Source organism: Ahaetulla prasina, chromosome 2, assembly GCF_028640845.1.
Source record: "Ahaetulla prasina isolate Xishuangbanna chromosome 2, ASM2864084v1, whole genome shotgun sequence".
NCBI lineage: Eukaryota > Metazoa > Chordata > Lepidosauria > Squamata > Colubridae > Ahaetulla > Ahaetulla prasina.
Window position 1 is genome coordinate 66189087 of NC_080540.1, and position 16624 is coordinate 66205710.

Genomic DNA, 16624 nt, shown 5'->3' on the forward strand with positions numbered 1-16624 from the left:
AGAACTGGACCATGCAAGCAGTAGGCAAATGTGTGAAACTTCATTTATGCATGCACAGGAGCTAGATTGCAGACAGGCAACCATCTCCTCCTCCCCGGTGTCTGGAGCCAGAAAGGGTTGGGGACTGCTGTCTTAAAACATTTCATTAAAAATATTTGAGCATATAAAAAGGAAGTTGGCTAATAAAACACTTTTTAAAAAACATTTCGCTATTAAAATGGAAACAGTACCATAAACAGTTATGCTGTGGCACAAAATAAGCAATGATTTAGGTTGTCATACATACCAAGGAATATTAGGAGCACGCCAACTACAATCTGAAGTGCGAGTGAGATGCTGATGAGAACGATCAGTGGAACATAGAATCCGAAAGAGGGTCCTTGCTCCATCACAGCTTTCAGCTGGGATGCATTGGCCATGAGCAAAGCAATATCCAACATGCTTTCGGCTGCACTCTTCTTATTGGCATAATGGTTTATGTTAATTTGCCTATTTGTCCGTAGCCAGTGTCTCCGACCCTGAAAGGCAAAAAACATTTCAAAGGATTCAGATAGCATTATAAACATGATTGGGGTGGGAAAATTAATAACTGGTTCAAAGTAGTTACCGGTACATGTTTGTTTGAAATTGTAACAACTCTCCACAGGGACTGAAGGCAAAAATGGAACAGTTCAGATTAAGGAGATATAGCATTGGCCACTGCACATTTAAGGTATTATATTGTTATACCTTAAAACAAGGGTCCCCAACCATGGACCAGGACCAGTCCTCAGACTGTTTAGAACTGGACCACGCAAGCAGTAGGCAAATGTGTGAAACTTCATTTATGCATGCACAGGAGCTAGATTGCAGACAGGCAACCATCTCCTCCTCCCCGGTGTCTGGAGCCAGAAAGGGTTGGGGACTGCTGTCTTAAAACATTTCATTAAAAATATATTAAAATGGAAGGAGAGAAGAGAAAAAACATATAGCATTCACGGCAGGAATATAACTGAGTCTGAAAATGACCTATGTTCGGGAAATGACAGGAAACGGCTTAAATGTCCATGCTTTAGCATTTTTTTCTTTGTCTCTATTTTATAAAAGTTTTAACTATCTCATTACTGGGGGGAAATATACTTCTTTTCTAAAGACTTTTGGTTTGTTTGTTTGTTTTTTATATTTCTGATCATTCTCTAGAATAATTTAGATCATGGCTTAGCCAGTAAACATCAAGCACTTAGCAATAGCATACTACTAAACACACAAAAGTCAGGCCAGAAAGCACTTTCTACGGAGACAAACATGTTTCCAAGTTTCCTCACTTACATCAATTTCAGTAGAATTTTTACAGATTCACTTTACTAAATTAATCATTTTATTAAGATAAAACAGTTACACAAGAGCATCAAATGTCTATGGAGATCCTCAGTTATCCAGGTCATGGCTGTCCCAAAGGTGCTTTTTCAAGAGGCAACTGGACTTCCCGGGGTTTTTTTCTGAAGTCGTTTCGCTTCTCATCCAAGAAACTTCTTCCTGTCAGAGCTGAAGAAGCTTCTTGGATCAGAAGCGAAATGTCTTCAAAGAAAAAGCAGAAAGTCCAGCTGCTTCTTGAAAAACCACATTTGCTTTTTTCAGCAAAGACAAGAGCATCAAATCAAATATTTAAATAGCAGCAGAAAAAAAAATACTGGGTGCCCAATTAATGTTTTTGTGGTAGTTTTTTGAGGATAGCTAGCTGCTGATATGATCTCTCCCCCATTTGATACTTTCTTCCATATTTATTTTCCATGTAAGCTACAAGTTGCTCCACATGTTTATATACTAAATCATCTTGAGAGTTACATGGTATAAAAAGTACTGAAATAATTGAAATGTCAGCAATATAGTAGAGCAGCAATATTAATGAGTGAAAAAAAATTCCTCATATTAATTTTGTTCTTTTCCCACACAGTTAAATAGAGGAAACAGGCATGTTGTAATATCCTTTTGTCAGGCATCTTGTTTTTGCTGTTTGCTATTTATAACTGAAAAGACCTATGAAAATAAAGTATTAATCCAAGAGCAAAGCATACTGGCACCAAATAGCACTATGAGTAAAACGTGCAAGAGTCAGGTGTTACCAGCGTGTGCAATTGTGCCACAGAACGAATGGCGGCAGATAGAGATAGTTCTTGACTTACAGCCACAACTGAGCTCAAAAATATAGCATAGGTCATTGGGATCATTAAGCGAGGCACCCACGTGATTATTTCACTTAATGACCGCAATTCTGGCTCTCCCTGTTGTGGTCATTAAGGTAAATGTTCAGGTTGCTACGCACATTACTTGGACCCTCAGGGGATGGCTGAGGACTGTTGGCACTCACTGAAGCTGGGTTAAACCTGCGTTCTGCACTCAAGAAAATTATATTATTTTTATTCTTTTCATTTTCATTTCTTTTGGCATTTTTCTTTTCAAAGTGACCTGTAGCTACATAACTATTTGGCACTCTACATATGCTTAGAATATTGCCTTTTTATTGGTAATTTTATTTAAAAAAATCAATTGCAACAATAAAAAAAGAAAAAGAAGGCACAGAGAACGAAAAAGTAGAAAGAAAAATATCTATGGAGATTTGCAGCCATCCAGGTCATGGTTGTCCCAAAGGTGCCTTTTAAAAAGGCAACTGGACTTTCTTTGTTTTCTTTGAAGATATTTCGCTTCACATTCAAAAAGCTTCTTCAGTTCATGAACTGAAGAAGCTTCTTGGGTGAGAAATAAAATGCCTTCAAGGAAAACAAAATCCAGTTGTCTTTTGAAAAAGCCACTTTAGAAAGAAAAAGAAAAATATAGTTTAAAAAAAAAGAAATCTATACAGCAATAACTTTCTCCTTCAACACAATAAGTATAAACAATTTTTAGCAACTTATTCAAGTTGCTAAATATAATATAAGAAAATTATTCAAGACATTATCTTGGTTTATTATTTGTATATCCCTTTTAATTATTAAGACATCCGCAGGGGGTTGAACTAAAGGACCTCCAAGGTCCCTTACAATTCTATTATTCTGTATTGAGTAAAACTTTGCAGAGAACCAGATCTGAAGAGCAAACTGCAACATACTGGTATATTTTTCCAGGATTTTCTGAAAGTTGTGCATGACAACCTTGTTAGCACAGAAAAAGACAAATCTGCTTTAACAAGTTCCCAAAGTTGATATGTGTGCCCCCATATGCACTCTAAATCACATTTAGCCTTTTAAATCCAGATCTTTGCACAGTTCTGGTTTTTATATGCCTGATGGGGCAGCAAGAAAAGATGTAAAGATCTTTTCAATGAAATGAGAGTATATCATGATTGGATTCTCCCTTTTCCTCCAATGCATTTTTCTGCACTACAATTTGGCATTCTCTGTTAACATTCCCAGTTGAATCCTGAATCAGGGCTTGGACTCAAAGACCTCCAAACTCTGTAATTCTACTATTCTGTTAAATTCACTTTCACTTTGGGGGATTTTACAACTTGTTCACTAGCAACAAAAAACAGATCCAGGAAACTACAGACCTATCAGCCTGACCTCAATACCGGGGAAGATTCTGGAAAAAATAATCAAGCAACGAACCAGTGAACACCTAGAAGCAAACAAAGTAATAACCAAAAGCCAACATGGGTTTGTCAAAAACAGATCATGCCAGACTAATCTTATCGCATTCTTTGACAAAATGACAAAATTAGTAGACCAGAGGAATGCTGTTGATATAATTTACTTAGACTTCAGTAAAGCATTTGATAAAGTAGACCATAACCTACTACTAGATAAAGTAGAAAAATGTGGGTTAGACAGCACCACCACCAGATGGATTCGTAACTGGCTGACCAACCGCACTCAACGTGTAGTCCTCAACGGAACTACATCCACATGGAGGGAAGTATGCAGTGGAGTACCCCAAGGCTCTGTTTTAGGCCCAGTACTCTTCAACATCTTCATCAATGACTTGGACGAGGGGATAGATGGGGAACTCATCAAATTTGCAGATGACACCAAGCTGGCAGGAATAGCCAACACTCCAGAAGATAGGCTCAAGTTACAGAAAGATCTTGACAGACTTGAACATTGGGCGCTATCTAACAAAATGAAATTCAACAGTGAAAAAAGTAAGGTTCTACATTTAGGCAAAAAAACCAAAATGCACCGGTACCGTATATGTGGCACCTTGCTCAATAGTAGTACCTGTGAGAGGGATCTTGGAGTCCTAGTGGATAACCATTTAGATATGAGCCAGCAGTGTGCAGCAGCTGCTAAAAAAGCCAACACAGTTTTGGGCTGCATAAACAGAGGGATAGAATCAAGATCACGTGAAGTGTTAGTGCCACTTTATAATGCCTTGGTAAGGCCACACTTGGAATATTGCATCCAGTTTTGGTCACCACGATGTAAAAAAGATGCTGAGACTCTAGAAAGAGTGCAGCGAAGAGCAACAAAGACGATTAGGGGACTGGAGGCTAAAACATATGAAAAACGGTTGCAGGAACTGGGTATGTCTAGTTTAATAAAAAGAAGGACTAGGGGACACATGATAGCAGTGTTCCAATATCTCAGGGGTTGCCACAAAGAAGAGGGAGTCAGGCTGTTCTCCAAAGCACCTGAGGGTAGAACAAGAAGCAATGGGTGGAAATTGATCAAAGAAAGAAGCAACTTAGAACTAAGGAGAAATTTCCTGACAGTTAGAACAATTAATAAGTGGAACGACTTGCCTGCAGAAGTTGTGAATGCTCCAACACTGGAAATTTTTAAGAAAATGTTGGATAACCATCTGACTGAGATGGTGTAGGGTTTCCTGCCTGGGCAGGGGGTTGGACTAGAAGGCCTCCAAGGTCCCTTCCAACTCTGTTGTTATATATATTATATATATATATAAATAAATTATTATATAAATAAATAAATAAACATTTTTGAAACAGTAGCTTTATATAACTATTTTATTGCCCTTCAAAGTATGCCTATTGTTATTTACTGCATTTGCCATATTTTACTCCTAAAATTTCACAAGTGTCATTATGATAAAGTCTGCTGTAAGAGGACACGGTTCTAATTGGTATCAGGCTTGTTTCCATCAAACATGATTTTAATGAGATCAGAATTAAAATAATGTTGAACTCAGAAAATTAGCATTTTAGCATTCAAATTTAACGCAATGAATGCAATTATTGGAATTATGCACCAAAACTATGTGTAAGTATTCACAAGACTGCTTTTGCAATCAAGATAAGATTTAGAACTTATGCAGAAAATAGTTTCCCTATTTAAGACACATATTTAGAATTTCACAGGATATTGCTTCAGGGGAGTATTCTCCCAACTTCCACAACTTTGCAGCATTTCAGAAAAAAATTCCATCTAATATTTTTTTAATATATTTGTCAGAAAATCCATTAGGTGTAGAAAACAGCAACAGTGAGAAAAGGATTTGTTTGTTTATTATTTTAGGTTAGGTGGAGCTTAAGTGTTAAACCACAGTGGGAGATTTCATCATTTAGCCTATTGCTAATGTAAATACTGACCTTTTAATATTAAAAGCACCATTTCATGCTTTTTTTCCTAGACTACAGGTCTGTGCAACAACTCAGGTCTAGCCTGTATGAATAGTAACTTTGTAGGTTAAGATGAAAGTGACTGGGTGTCACTGAATAAGAGCCATAAAATGAAATATTGGTCTTTTATGAAAGAAACTTTGTTTAACTCAAAGCAATGGCATTTAAAGAGGATTCATATATTCCACCAAGCGCTTTCTTTGGATTCACCCTCCTATAGTACTATGTAACATTGCCTTGAAGATTCTAGTAGGTTTGTCTGTCATATTGCGGCAACACTGTAAATAGGGTGAAATTGAAGCTTTAACTCCCTACAAGACTCAACCTACCATCACCAATCTTCGTCCCAAAAGATCACATCTATTGGCTCCATCAATTCTGCCTTAGTACAATCTGTGAAATGGCTTTTATGTCTATTTTCAATGGGATCTTTGCCTTGTTTCAGAAGACAAAGCATCCATTGTAAACAATCTTGTAGAATTTAGGCGTGTATATATTTTATTTATTTATTTAGTCACATAGTATATATAAGCATAAGCATGAAATAACTGTACAATATATAAGCATATATATGAGTATGAGTATGTAATGACTATATTAATTTGATATAACGAAAGGAAACAATAGGATAGGAACGGTAGGCACGTTTGTGCTCTTATGCACGCCCCTTACAGACCTCTTAGGAATGGGGTGAGGTGAATGGTAGATAGTTTTTGGTTGAAGCTTTGAGGATTTTGGGAAGAGACCACAGAGTCAGGTAGTGCATTCCAAGCATTAACAACTCTGTTACTGAAGTCATATTTTCTGCAATCAAGATTGGAGCGGTTAACATTAAGCTTAAATCTATTGCGTGCTCGTGTATTGTTGCAATTGAAGCTGAAATAGTCTTCGACAGGAAGGACATTGTAATAGATGATTCTATGAGTTAAACTCAGGTCATGTCGAAGGCGGCGTAGTTCTAAATTTTCTAAACCCAGGATTTCAAGTCTGTATATATTTTATTTCCTTCTTTATTTTTATTTATATATTTTGTATATTTTATTTCCTTCTTTGGTTCCTTCTTCGTTCTTATCTCAATGGAATACATCAGACAAATTAAATGAAAACACCTTTAAGTACACTAATGTAATTTAAATGGGACTTCTCAATTGTTTAATTACCACAATGAACAGCTTCTCAGGGTTTAAGTCCATTTATATCTACTTTTCACTTAGATATTTTAACATGCTATGATAGCAAGAAAAGGCTGTTGTTAGGAATTACACTAACAACACCATACCTAAATATGAGGCAGAATTTTCATTTACATAAAAAGCTATTAAATGTTTAATCAAATTCTGCTCTGCAAAAATGTCTTTTAATGTTTTCCTCTCTGTAGAATAGGCTTTATAAGACATGAGGACATCCAAGCTCCTCAACTATAAAATGCCACATCAGCAGTTTTTCTACACAATTCCTTCATCACAAAAAGGAAGTTGAAAATAGCCTTCACAAAATGGATTATCCATTCTATCACAGATGAAGCATCACCGTTGTATGACCCCACCCCCCGTGGCACAATTTTCATTCCAGGACTAAGTCAATTTATCCTGAAATAGGACAGTTCCACAATTATATGACAATATATATTCCATGAAGACTTTACCTCACTGAGACTGTTTCCAGCTGTTAAACTTATTACAATGAAGAAATCCTTTAGATAGGATTATCAGATATCTGACTAGGCAAAGGAAACACTGACAACTGGAAAGGAGAATAAATGGGGAGAAAAAGGAGGAAAAACTAACTATTTAACTTACCTGGCATCAAGTTACAGTGAAAAACTGAAAAAATGTACTTGGACCTACATATATATGAAATTACATTTTCCAATATTAGAAAGGCTGGCTTTTCAATCATTTGAAGCTACCAGACCAAGTAGGAGGCAAAAGAACTTGTTAACTTTCCTGAAGAAAACCTACTCAAACAGCTGGACAATATTTGATTTTGAGACTAACCTGCCAGACATGTCCTCCTTTTTCCAAAAGGCTGGTAATCCCCAATTTCAAGTTTGGTCTTTGCAGCTTCATGAAATAAAATAGAAAGCTGCAAAATAGACCAGCCCCATAGACATTAAACAGAATGCATGTAGTATGAGAATTGAACTACTTATAAATTTGGAATTTAAATTCAGTGGGAGCCCTTGTTAGACAACATGCTCCTTGGCATATTTACATTTATTGTTTAATTAATTGGCAATACAGCTGGACACTCTTCAAAAACAGAAAAAATATACTTAGGCGCAAGGTATTTTCTTATTAAAGAATGCTGATACAGTTAATCTGATAAAGTAGTTAGTTAACTACTTTAACTAACATTAAACCAGGTGAGAAGCAACCATTTTTCCTTTTTCTGTCTTTGCCATTTGCCCATTTGTTCTAAAAAACTCATAAGGCAAAGAGATGATGCAACATATAAGCAATTCAGTTTTTAAAAAGAGAAACTACTTTGTTGGAAGGGTAATTGTTTCCTGATTGCTTATTTGTACCTATGACTATCAATAAGTGTTGTACCTTATTCTTGATGAACGTATCTTTTCTTTTATGTACGCAGAGAGCATATGCACCAAGACAAATTCCTTGTGTGTCCAATCACACTTGGCCAATTAAAAAAAAACCTATTCTATTCTATTCTATTCTAATTCTAAAATGTTGTTTAAGATATTAGGAGACATCAGTCCCAATAATGAAATTATCTTGGGATATATTATTCTGTAGAATCTTGTAGTGGCTTGCCAATTATTACAATATCACTGAACAATATGCCTGAACATGAAATAACATCTGGGTAAGTGGAGAAAGTAAACAAGAATCTGATTCATAGGATTAATGCTATGACACATGCATTTTCTAATTTCACTTCTAGTTGGCATAATTCACTGAGACAGTTGTTTAAAAATCAGTACATAAACTTTTACAAATGTCATAGTTTTGTCAAATGCTCAAACACACACATCTGGCATGTCCTATCTCTTGACAACCTCTGAGAAATTATTTCCTCTTTGGTATGAAATGGAATAAATTAACCTATGAGGATGTAAATAAGGTGTTTGAAGAAATATAACCTATAACTTCTCAGCTTGAGTCTGATATTTCATGAGTGACACAAGCTAAATAGAGTGAATGACTAAATATAAGAAATAACTAATATTTTTCTGAAATAGGAATTTGCTTCAGAGATGATGGACATGAAGACTATTTTGTAGAATCCTTGTAACTATTACCCAATTCAAATATCTTTTTTTTTTTTGCAAGGTAACATCTATTTGAATTCATATATTCCTGAATTATACTCTTGTTTTGGAACCATTTAAATTCTGACATGCTATAAGACAAAGATGTATTTTCAATGTCTCTACAATATTCAATACAACCGATGTTTTAGTAAAGTCTTATCAAGTCAAACTTGACTCCTGATGACTTCAAGAACATGTCAACCTACAAGTAGTCCTCAACTTATGACCACAATTGGAACCAGAATTTCTGTTGCAAGCAAGGCAGTAGTTATGTGAGTTATCTCTGATTTTATGAACTTTTAAGGTCATTTTTAAGTTGTTAAGCAAATCACTGCAGTTGTTAAGTGAATCAGGTGGTCATTAAGTAAATCTGGCTTTCTCCGTTGACTTTGCTTGTTAAAAACCAGCTGACAAGATGGCAAATGATGGTCACATAATGGAGGATGCTGCAACTGTTATAAATACATAACTTTGCCATGAACCCCTGAATTTTGATGATGTGACCATGAAGATGCTGCAACGGTCATAAGTGCGAGGATTGGTTGTAAGTCATTTTTTCACTGCCATTTTAATTTCAAATGGCCACTAAGTGAATGGCTGTACGTCAAGAAAAATAATCTTTAATGACCCATGTTCACTTAATGACCGTGGTATTTATTTAACAACTGCCCCCAGTCATTAAATTGGGTCAAAGTATAATTATTAAGGCTTACAACAGCAATTCCAGGCTCCATTAATGTTGTAAGTCAAGAACTGCCTGTGCTTCCAGATTACCTCCATTTCAAAAAGGAAATTACTTAATGTTTGATTTTGAGGCATGGATCTGAACTGAAATAAACAAATTTCTTGACGAACAAAAAAGCTAGCATGGGAATCATAGAAATTAAAGCCTAAAACTTGTAGGATTATCAAATCTCACAAGATTTCAGCATTCCCCTCAAAGATCCTATGATATTTTGGCATTCTCAATGTAGATCACATTAGATTTCAGGCAAGTATACTAATATCATGTGATTGGACTTCTAAATATGTGTGTGTGTGCTTGTGTGTGTGTATAAATTGGGCATTGTGGCAGATCCCTGTTCACTAATCAAGAGAGAACCAGTTGAGAATTGGAGATTGTCACCAGTCAGTAATTCCTCTCCTCATTTAACAGCAAAAAAGTCAGAAGGAATCAGGTAGCACTTTTTTCAACTAATGCATTTTAATAAAATTAATTAATGGACACTAGACTTGTCCCAACTTTTTGCCACACTGTTTCTGTCACACATGGCTCTCCTCCTAAAGCACAATGACTACGAAGCAACAAGAATTAATTGCAAATAATTTCTGATCTCCCCTTACTAAGGGATTCATGTTATTTCTGAAAAAAAGAAAAGTCTATCTGGAAACATGCTTTCTGAAGGCCATCCTTTTAATGTAGGGAGGGTAATGATTTATTTATTTTTTATTTAATTTGCATTTATATCCCGCCCTTCTCCGAAGACTCAGGGCGGTTTACACTATGTTAAGCAATAGTCTTCATCCATTTGTATATTATATACAAAGTCAACTTATTGCCCCCAACAATCTGGGTCCTCATTTTACCTACCTTATAAAGGATGGAAGGCTGAGTCAACCTTGGGCCTGGTGGGACTTGAACCTGCAGTAATTGCAAGCAGCTGTGTTAATAACAGACTGTTTTAGCAGTCTGTGGCTCAGATTTAGAATCCAGAAAAGGCCCTGCTACAATTTATTATCCCCAAAGACCATAACATACAGAGGGGATCATGAGGATTATCTCAAAATGTCAAGAGGGAAACCTGTTGCCGGTTTCTTTGTAGAAACTGGATTGCATTCTGTACCTACTTAGATACATTGCCACATGTGTATAAATTAATTCACCAACCCATATACATTTTTGATGTTTCTGAAAGAATTACACTGAGGAATGCATATCTTCTTCCTTTTCCATACCTTTCCTACTGAAGCTTGAACTGAATTCCTTTCCATCTCCAAACTGAAAAGCAAATGAGAGAAAATCCTGCCTGGTTTTTGTGAGCTTGGTGGCAAGTTTAAAGGATTTTACTTCATTAAGTTTGTATCTTTATCTCCCTAATTTCCTTTTGCTGTACTGATGTGGTAAGTGATAGAAAGTTGGTAATGTTCCCAGAGACTGACTAGCTAAGGCAATATTTATAGACATGACATTTAATGCTCTTTTTCCCCCCACCCATTTTCAGTCCTGGCTTTGAAAACAGATGACAGGATGGTGTCATGGTAAGCCCCAGGATAAAGGATACCCAGTTCAGTTCAACCATGTGATTTCTATTAAACTGCTGAAGGAGTTCTAAAGCAGTTTCACAGAAGGCAGATACACTCCCCCCCCTTTTTTTGACCCTGTAATCCCTTAATTCGGGATGATTTTGTTAAAATCAAAAAACATAGAAGCATGAGTGACTATGGCCCTTTCTTGCATGACACATCCATGTGTTACAAAAAATACTTTGCATGAAGTCAGTCAAGGTATATACAAAATTATTTTCTTCCAAAATAAAGGAGATGAAGAACTAAATTCTCTACATGTTAAGAACACACTTACACCTCTCAGAATGAATTTCTGTTGAAGTGTAATCACTTTTTCTCAAATTGCAGAATGGACAGAGGAAGATTTATCATTTATTTATCCAATATAGATAGCTGCCCATTTCACACACATGTGACTCATACAGTTCAAAGAAAACAATTAAAAACAAAGCCTTGAAACCAATTAAAAACAAAAATAAACAAAACCATGGGAGGGCGCATTTAAATAAAGTCTTGCGTGCATTATAGCCATTTCACCGGTTCCCTATTTCCATCAGATTCGCAAACCTCCTGACAGGACCAAATTTTAAGATTCCTGGAAAATCCCTCGCGGCCAATCAGATTCCAGCTGCTACACTCTAGTAGTCCATCTCTCCCTAGCCTAAGGCTGTGAGTTTACTATATAGTCCGATCATGGTTCTTCTTCCCTGAATGCCGTATGTCACCTGGCCACTTGTCTCTTCCTGTAAATTGGTGGAAAGTCTTCCCAGTTCTGCCGTCTTCCATCGGATTTTTTCTCCTCTTTCTTTCCACAACACTGGCCACTGACTGGCATCTATGCACGGGAAAACAAGCAGCCTCTTGCCAAAGCAGCGCCCCACCCCACCTTACCCCACCCGCGCATTAAATCTTTTCCCAATCGAGCAGCCGGAAAGCCGGCCTCGCTGTCGAGAAATCCAACTTCGCCTTTGGAGGCATTCCAAACGCGGGACGCGATTTATGGGAAATCTCCGCGCCGGGAAGAAGCGGGGCAAAACGGCCTCTCTATTCCTTCGGAAGTGCCCCTGCCTCCCTCCCGAAAAAACCCCGTCCGCCCTCTACCCGCTTGCCTGCCAGGGAAAGCAGGCCCTTCGGATGCACAGGCCTCCGCGGCGCTGGCTAACGAACTCCATGCCCCCGGGGCACCTTCGCCCAGCCTCCCGCCCAGAAGCAGCTGGCCGGTGGCGGCTGAATGGGTTGTTGCCCTCTTGGCCTGGCCGCCGAGAGAAAGCGGGAGCCTCTTACCTCTTCTGGAGGCGTCGCGTCGCCGTTGTTGCCGCTGCCGTTGCCGTTCCCCATTGCCGTGGTCAGCCCGTTCATCTCATGGCTGTCTGGGGTCGAGCCCATGTTGCTGCGGTAGCTGCGGCGGCGCGGTGCAAAATGAGACGGGCGAAGGCGCGCGGGGAGAGCGAAAAGAAGACACTTGTTTTGAGGTCTTGTGCTTAAGCCGGAGCGCAGTTCTGCCGGCCGCCCTCGACCCTGCTCGGGAAAGAGAGAGAGAGAGAGAGAGGGAGAGGAAGGGAAGGGAAGGGAAGGCAAGGGAGCGGAGCGAGCGCTGGGTTTCCCTTCCTGACTCGCAGCGCCAACCCAGAGGGAAAGGGAACCGCTCGGCGCGGCTTGCGGATACCGAGGCGTTGCTGTGGCGACGAAAGGCAAGGGGTTTTTGGTTTTTTTTTTGCCCAGCTGTTGAAGGAATTTGTCCGGACGAGTGACCCCTGGCGGGGAGGGATTGTGGCGGGAGCGCTCCCTCCTTTTTCCTCGCAAGGAAAGCGGGAATTCGCCCACGTCAAAAGTTAACACTCCTTGCCAGCCAGTGATGCCTTAGGAAATACCGAAGGCGGAGACGGCCTTCCTTTGCTGTTCTCCCAATCTCTACCTTTCAATAAACTCCGGGGTTTTCCTCTTTCTTCTGTCTCCAAAGGACCAGACAGAGTAAACATTGTGCCTCACTAGGGTTTTTTTTCTTCCCCTCTGGGGCTGTGGGGCACTAAATGCAGTATAATATGGAAATTTATGAATTAACCTGTGGGCTTCTGGATGGTGATTCAAGAAGAAATTGGATATACCAACCCAGTTAATACATTCTGAATTAGAAGGACTGGGGGGGACAGATGGACGGACGGATGGACCTTCTGACATGATAGCAGCATTCCAGTATTTGAGAGGCTGCCACAAAGAGGAGCGGGTCAATTTATTTTCCAAAACACCAGAAGGCAGAACAAGAAACAATGGATGGAAACTAATCAAGGAGAGAAGCAACCTGGTATTGAGGAGAAACTTCTTAACAGTGAGGACAATTAATCTGTGGAACAGAAGTTGCCTTCAGAAGTTGTGCATCACTGGAGGTTTTCAAGAAGAGCTTGGACAGTCACTTGTGTAAAATGGTACAGGATCTCCTCCTTGAGCAGTGGGCTGGACTAGAACACCTCCAAATTTTTACACAGTCCATTTCACCTAAGTGATTCTCATACTTTTTTCTGCTTTTTGTCCACTCAAAATTGGATTACCTCTCATTTTTTTTTAACAAGAAGTCTTCAGTCATGGAAGATGGGGGAAAAAAACTCTAGGGGTGATTGTCTAGAAAAGCATCTTGTTTTGCTCCCTTCTTTCTGCTGTTCATGGAAACAAATTAGTCAAGAAAAATAAGACTAACAATGTCTGTCCAATGTCTGGTCCTCTCTTGGATCTTCCACAATGTTCCTGATCATGCTGGTTGTGTGGCCAACCTTTGTAATGCCACCCCCCACAATTGCCTCCTTCACTCCCATGAAGATGTAATTTTCTTTCACATAATATAATAATATACCTTCCATATTGCAATGTTAAATGTTAGCAACCCTTTTTTTCACGAGAGACTCTGCTAAACCTCAGAGTTAAAGGGGGTTCTTTAGAATTTTTACCTGCACATTGCAAGCCTATTTTTTACTTACTTGAATTTCAGAAAAAGTTATGATATTTGTTGGGATGCAATTTCTCCATACAATAAAAAAACAATTTCTTCTGCTGTGGCCTCAAATTTTTATGTTTTATTGTAAGCATTTTTAGCATGGCAGTCGTAACCTTCTGTTTAAGAAGACATACGTGTTTTTCTCTTCTTAGTCAAGGCCATTTCTTTGGTGTGCAAGAACTTGCTTTTTCAGCAACTACACCGTAGAGAGTGTATTCTGAAATACCTTCTATCAGCACACCAATCCTTTTTGATTTGGCTGAATTACTTGGTGATTTGTATTTTCAGGTAGGCAAAGAAGCCTCTATGCATGGGTAAAGGTCTCTCACAAATTCAGGAGTCAAGTTCTTATCAGCTCCACACCAAACTTGGATGTCTGAGTTTGGGAGCAACACTGCAAGATGAATTCAAAGGGATTTATAACATAAAGGGAAAAATTTTAAATGCTACAAACTACCCACTTATTCTTTGTGGAAAAGTTTTGCTCCGTCTCCTTTTATCTAAATATTAATGCTGCAGTACATTCCAAAATACAAAGCAACTTCAAGCTAGAATAATGTAACACAGCAATCTTTTGCTTGCTTGAAAAATAGAGGTTTCTGGGGGCAGCCTCAATCCATGAAAAAATTACAGCCTACCCTTTTACTCTTGCTTTTCCTTTTTTTCTGAGTAATAGCTGTCACATATACAATACAACCACAATATTTGATGTTCTGACCCTTTCAATAAGCTAAACAGAGGTCTAAACATTTATAAACACTAAATCATTTGGAGTATAAAGAAGAAGTTAGAAATTAAATATTTACTTACTTTTTCCAAGCAACATATTTTCCTTTTTTTGTTTTTTCTCTTTTAACATTTATAAGCAACAAATAATACAGAAGAGGGTTTAGTATTAAATATTAAGCTCAAAGTTAGAAATTTTTCTCATAAAATAATTCAATGCATTTTGTAAATGTTCATCAATGGCATACTTAGTGCTATTGTACAATTTAAGCAACCTTATATTTAATACATAGGGACGTGGTGGCTCAGGGGCTAGGACGTTGAGCTTGTTGATCGAAAGGTCGGCAGCTCGGCAGTTCGAATCCCTAGTACTGCCGTGTAACGGGGTGAGCTCTGTTACTTGTCCCAGCTTCTGCCAACCTAGCAGTTTCGAAAGCACGTAAAAATGCAAGTAGAAAAAATAGGGACCACCTTTGGTGGGAAGGTAACAGCATTCCGTGCACCTTTGGTTTTGAGTCATGCCAGCCACATGACCACGGAGTCGTCTTCGGACAGCGCTGGCTCTTCGGCTTTGAAACGGAGATGAGCACTGCCCCCTAGAGTCGGCAATGACTAGCACATATGTGCGAGGGGAATCTTTACCTTTTTATATTTATTACATTTTAGAAATCATATTTAACATTGAAATACACTTTTTTTCTTATCTTTAAAGATTTAAACAATCTGTATCAGTGCAGCGTTAACAATTTCTGGCTCATTTGTGAGAGCACAATTACTACAAAATTGTATTTTCAGTCAGTAATTCTACCACACATTGTGATAGACAATTTTCCATATTGCTGTTTTATGATCCATCCAGGCTTATGGTATTACTTGGTGATTATATTAGTCTTTTAATCTTTTAAATAAATAAAATAAGTTTGGTATAATTGTACTTTATAAAGCAGTTGATAAATTGACCCTATACTGAATAATTGAATTCAGCTTTTCCTTTTCTAAAAAGCCTCTTCCATGTAAACCTATTTATACAAAAGCAGAACTAGCTGAGAAGGAGGAGGAGGAGAAGAAAAAGGAGGAGAAGAAAGAGGAGGAGGAGGAGGAGAAGGAGGAGGGGAAGAAGAAGAAGAAGAAGTATTATTTACAACTATCTTTGTAAATAATCCTGAGCAAGTGCTGAAATTCAACAACTTTTTCAAAGAGGTAATAAATAACTAGCTTAGCTAGGCTGACTGTATTGATTTTGTTTAAAAGATCTCTGTGGATTCCCCTCTCCCAATAAACTCTTTTGTTACATGGAGAGATTTATTTCCACTGGTTTAACAAGGGAATTTCTCACTAAGAGCGTTGCTGTGTGCAATGCTGCTCAGTTCCACAACTACCCTGTTTCAGCACTGGCACAAGGTTTCTTAATCTGTATTTTGGGGCTTTGGGCGGAAAAATCCAAAGCAACTTTTATATTTTTTTTCCCTAGACTGAAGATAAAAGTCCTGGCTATAAGGGCTAAAAATGTTTCAGTTGGACAATCAAGAATGTGATCAGATAGACTATTCAGTGTGACTGGTGTCATTCTGTCAACAGTGTCTTGTACCAGGGAACGATCAAAATATCCAGGTGTTAATTTTCCCCCAAATCCAGTTTGTAACACATGTGCTTTAATTTCCTTAATTAAATAGTATTCTGAGTAAATTATATAGAGAATGCTAATAAAATCCAATGGCAAAAAAGGTTGATATGCTATTATAGGTCTGTCAGTTAATTGGCTATTGCCTTTTTTGGTTATTAATATTCAAGAACTTTA

General features: G+C 38.1%; 1 protein-coding gene across 1 annotated transcript; it reads right to left on the reverse strand.

Moving 5' to 3' along the window:
- Positions 1-239: 239 nt before the first annotated feature.
- Positions 240-14056, reverse strand: LOC131190496 (ninjurin-1-like). The gene is made up of 2 exons (XM_058167825.1): positions 12399-14056; positions 240-518 (listed from the first exon to the last, which is right to left on the reverse strand). Exons 1-2 carry the CDS (start codon positions 12498-12500, stop codon positions 240-242), a joined length of 381 nt encoding a protein of 126 aa, XP_058023808.1. The 5' UTR covers positions 12501-14056.
- Between the last annotated feature and the right edge of the window lie 2568 nt (positions 14057-16624).